This window comes from Abrus precatorius, unplaced genomic scaffold (genome assembly GCF_003935025.1).
Source record: "Abrus precatorius isolate BTA unplaced genomic scaffold, Abrus_2018 Scaffold6, whole genome shotgun sequence".
NCBI classification, from domain to species: Eukaryota; Viridiplantae; Streptophyta; class Magnoliopsida; order Fabales; family Fabaceae; genus Abrus; species Abrus precatorius.
Genome location: NW_020874406.1, coordinates 14834232 through 14839830, shown reverse-complemented (window position 1 = coordinate 14839830; position 5599 = coordinate 14834232). Strand labels below are relative to the sequence as shown.

Sequence of the window (5599 nt, the reverse complement as noted above, 5' to 3'; positions counted from 1 at the left end):
TTATGAAGTTGGTTTTGGCTTGTGCCCGAGCCGTAGCTCTAGATCAAGCTCTTCGAGGTGGCCATTATCAATAGATGAAGTTGAAGGTTGGTCCAGTTTGGTAGAGTTACAGCAGATAGAAGAAACAGTACTATTGATCCCAGTAGAGACTACTGCACCTGGAAAATTAAGGGATGGCGAGCAAGTTTGCATCATAAAGTTGTTTGGAGAAAAGGAAGAGATAGAGAGAAGAGTAGAGGGAGAGTCCCCATTAGCATTGAGAGTGGTAGTAGTAGGTGGAGGGAAGGGTGCACTAGGGCTTGATGGCAAATGGTAGAGGAGGCACAATCCAGCATTTGCAACAAGGTCTTGATGAGGGATGTTGATGAAAGGTGGTGTGGGAAGGGAAGAGATGGGGTTGGGTGGAGGGGCTTGGTGGAGGCGAGCACGGTCACGGCGGTGCACGTTCATGTGGCCACCAAGAGCTTGGGCTGACCGGAACTCTCTTCTGCAGAAGGTGCAGGTGTAAGACCTTGGAGGCCATGTGGTGCCCATGATGTTCCTTGTGTCTTCTGCAAAAGCTCTGACCACCCACGCGTCCTCATCTTCCACTTCTTGCTGCTCCCTAGGGTTCCACATCCAAGTAGATGAGGCGGTGGTGGAGTTAGGGTTTGGTTGAGGTTGATTTTTGTGGTGGTGTGGTTGTGATAATTTTTGGATCTGGGTCATAGACACAAGGCCAATCTCTGCAGCCATAGTACTGTCACTGACATTTAAGATAGATAGATAGATAGATAGGGGATGGGATGAAATTGGACCAAAATTTTAAAAAAATAAATTGATTAAATAGGGGATGGGTTAATTAAGACGGGGGGTCAGGACAAAATGAAGCTTTAAAACATCAAATCGAATGTATCACCAACATTTGAAGTAAGCAGTTGGAACATAGTGAGATTGACATTATAGTAGTGAATTAATTATTAGCCCACACAACTTGTTTACCTTGTTTGCTATGGACAATTTCTTTCCTTTGGCCTCCACGCCATGGAAATATCTCAGCACTACTCCAATTGTTTTTAATCTTTAATCCTCCCTTCTCACCCTTTATTTCTTAGCTGCACTCATGACTTTATATCCTTAAAATGCAGAAGCAGTTCAGAATGTGAAAGGGATATTACAGATTTATACAAACTCTTTCAGAAATGAGAATGGAAATAAAGCAGAGTTGTTTTATCAGCCAGTGGGAGCACCATTTTGAACTCTACAAGGTTGGAATCGGTCACATTAATTTCTAAGAAATGAAATTCATTAGTATTTTTAATCTCTAAATGATGATAAAGCTTGTCAACTTTTTTTCTACATCAATTTAATCTCTAAAAAATTAATTAATTTAAATCTTCATCTCTTAGAAACATTTCAGAAATTAATATGACACTGCTAAATCTTTTGGGACAAAATAGAGTTTATCCGTTTTTAATTGGTATGCATACAAGTTGTCAGCTCTAAATTTAAATTGATTTCATACCAATAAATAAAATTTTAAAGGATGATTACTAAATTAAATTATCATTAATATATGAAATAAAGTAATTTCACATTAATTCGTTTTTTAAGTAAATTGTATAATGTTTTTAAGATAAAAAAACACTCCAAATAACTGGAAAATATTACTTCTTTACTTATTATTTATAAATCAAAGTACTGCAAATATTTTTTTCCTAGCTGCGCAAGAATATAATGTCCTAAAACCTCTCTCATTCTCAGTGAAAATCCCAAACATGCTATAAAATTATAAAATCTATTACAGTTGGCGTAACTAAAGCTTGCCAATGTTGCTTTCAATTACATCCGAGAGCTTAATTGTATCGCTAAATCCAAAACTTTTAACAAATTTCATGCGTTAGAGTTAAATATTACCTGATTTCATGCCAACTTGGTAGACTGAATTAACGAAAGAGTATTATATAATTAATTTGCCAATTGTTGCAATCATTTTAAGGAGATCGTGATGAATAGTTAACGGAAAATAAAAAATATAAATTTTGAGAATTGCCATAATTTTTTTAATCATTAAAATTTAAATAGTGCAATTGAAGACTTTAAAATGTCTACGTACTAGATTTCAAGCTCCGGAATTGATTACAAAAAGAAACGATATTAACACTTTACTTTTCTATTATAAAAATAGTTATATATTAATATATTGTTATCATTTAAATTATTTAAATTTATCCTTTTTAATCAAAATATCTTTTCATGCATTATATCAAAACTTGATGAATGATAATGATAGAGAATAAATGGACAGATTGCCTTTATTTTATAGAACAAATTTAATTGTTGTAATATATTATATCGTATTGAAATTTTTTAAAAATACAAAATAATAGAAAGGGGAGTATATTTCGTGAAAAATATATTTTAATAGTATTTTTATAGAGCATTTAAGAATATTTTATAAAAATGTCAATATATATTTTATAGTTGTTGGAATATGCAAATTTATTCACATTCATTATTGCTAATTTGCTATCAATTTTAGTAAACACATTTACTCCCTTCATTTTCATTTTTATTTTAAAAATTTAATAAATATTTAATTTTTTTTACATCTTTATTCCTAAATTTAATATTTATTTAATAAAAGAATAAATAAATGAGATATTAATAAATATAAGAAATGAAGAGTATAATAGAAAGTTAAGTCGTATTTTTTATGAAATTAGTGATGCCCTCGAGATATTAGAAAGAGTTTAGTTGATTAATATATTAATTTTTCTCTCAATTAATATTCATCAACACTTTATTTATTTATTTCATTTGTGTATAATGTGACACATTTAACATTAAAATACATCAAATAAATAATTTATTTCAAGCATTAGACTAAATCAACATATTTTTATAAAAAAAATATAATTATAATAACTCCAAGAGTATCGAAAAGAATTTAGTTGATTTAATTATCATTCACTACACATGTCATATCAAAAGCTGGTGTCTTTACGAAATTAAGTATATACATTACAAAAAGTTATATTTTATTAACTAAGAAAAATAGTCAAATATTAATAATTCTGTTGATATAAATTTTATCTAAAAAAAATATTAATATAAACCTTAAAGATTTATACTAACAATTAATATATTATATTAACATTTGATGATTTGATAGTGTATAACAATATTTTTATTAACTATTTGTTGATATAACATATTATACTGTTATTATATACTTTTCACATGTATACTAACATTTTTTTTGTTAGACCAAAAATATATTAAAAAAATATTTTCTTGACATTTAAAAATTTTGTATGTGAATAAATAGTATTTTTTTGATATAGTGAATAAATTTTCAAAATACTTGATTTCGTTAAGAAGCTACCTCAAGAGATTTTTTTTTAATAAATATATCAGTTTATAATGTAAACACAGCCAATAAAAAACAAATTAAAATGTCATGACAATATTCCAATACAGTTCTCACTCTTGCTGTTAATTTTGTTTTTTATACATATTGATTTTTCGTTGTCTTCGCACGAGTATTGGTCAAGAAACTGTATGCTATGAGCTGTGACTTTTGCCGAGTCACAAAATGAAGTCGTCATGTTTGACGTACTTTGAAATAACAATTATATATATTAATTATGTATATATTTTATTTTTCATACACCATTTATTATATTTTAATTTTTTTCTCTTTCCTACACTTTTTTGACATCAAATAAAGGATGTGAAAATATCGTTCTTAAGATATAACTTAAGCATACAAAAGCAATATTTTATATTGTATATTATCAAAAATTATACTTTTACATTTATATTTTCTCATTTTTTTTATCACACTATCTATAATATCTCTGTTTTTATATCTTTATTCTTCTCTTCTTTTTACCTTTTTTATATCCAAATTTAACAAGCGTAAAGATATGATAACTCGTCTATTATTATTATGATTATGATTAGAGAAATAAAGATAAAAAGAATGATGTTTAACACTCCAAAACAAAGTGTTAAATGAGTGAAAAAAGAAAAAAAAATACGAACAAACAAGAAAAAAGTTAAAATTAAATATAAAAGTTGATAAAGTTAATAATAATAAAAAGAGTCTTGCTAATCTTGAGGACATTGATTAAGTAATAATAATAAAAAATACAAAAAAAATTGTATTTATTATATATTTTATAAAAATCTGTTACTTTTGAATTCTTAAGCATTGGTTAGCACTTGTCAAATAAAAATTTACCGATGCTCTTAAACTAAGAAAAAATTGTGGATGTTTAAACGAAAGAGAATCGTTTTTGTCCGATAGTGATTAATTGGAGGAATAGGGGAAGAAAAAAAAAGAAAAGGAGGAACAGTTTTGAATCCCAAAAAATACTACGTAGCTGTATAATGCTCTCTTTTGTTAGCTTCTTCTTGTCAACACGCAAAAGCCTCTGCAGCAGCAAAACCTTCACGCCCGTTTAAGGACTCAGAAAGTATGTAAATTACGACCAGCCTTTGGACACATTCACGGTTTCACCTCACTTTAATGCGTATATATGACAATTAATGTAAGATAACTCATTAAGAAACATTTCCTGTAACACATAGCTTTCTTCGCCTTCGAACAAACCAAGAAAAACCCTTCTATCATTGTTTGTGTCGTCCCCACTGGTCCATGCCACCAAATGCCCAGACATGCGGGAGCTCTTAATTACAGTTAATTAATACTTCACTTCCAATACTTAACATATTCAATTATCAAATAAGAACAACATGCTGATTGGTGTCCTGAAATTATTAACCAAGAAAAGAAAATGACTTTTTCAAACATTTTAATCATTTTTATTTATTTTATTGTAATTTTATAAAATTAATACACATAAAAAAATTAATAAATTATTGTGAAAATTAATTTATAACATTTAACAACATTCATGTATTAAGTTTTGTAATATATTACAATTTTTTATAAAATTTTATTATGCATGCTTGTATTAGTAACTCCTTTAAATAACTAATTGCATATCCTACTTATTGAAGAAGTTATAAGAATAACTCTACTTTTATAATACACGGATTCAACTTCAAATTTCTTTCGTTGTCTCAATCTAGTGAGTAACGAATAGTTTGGAATGGAATGATAGTAAATTTGATTTAAGTTAAAATGTGTCACTATCATTATCGGATTATTAACTTATCATTCCAAAGTATATTCCTTGTGACTGGTGTCATTAATCTCCAGCTCTTGCTTGTTTTGCACTTCAATGAGTCTCTGATATAATATCCATAAATAATCCAATAAAGACAATGATAAAGGTCGTTCAGAAAGAAACAAAGGGAGAAGAAAGGGAACAATTCTTGGAAAGTTGGATGAGAACAAATGTTGCATATGTCTATGTCAAATTAATTAACTATTCTTTCGTAAAGAATGCTTTGAAAACTAAATAACACATTTCGTTCTGAAACGTTCAGTTGGCATCTGACTTCATCTTTAAACTTTTGCTTTTTTGTCGAATTTCCAATCATATTTCATAATATTAATTTGTTTGTTAGAATAACTTTGTGGTATTTAATTTTATTTGTGAGCTTGGGAAGAGGGCCAATCTTAATTTGATAAAGATTTTATTGG

The 5599-nt window shown here is 28.5% G+C and overlaps 1 protein-coding gene across 1 annotated transcript; it reads right to left on the bottom strand.

Annotated features, from left to right (window-relative positions):
- LOC113870241 (transcriptional regulator SUPERMAN) lies at positions 1-735 on the bottom strand. Its single transcript, XM_027506833.1, has one exon. It carries the CDS (start codon positions 733-735, stop codon positions 1-3), a length of 735 nt encoding a protein of 244 aa, XP_027362634.1.
- Between the last annotated feature and the right edge of the window lie 4864 nt (positions 736-5599).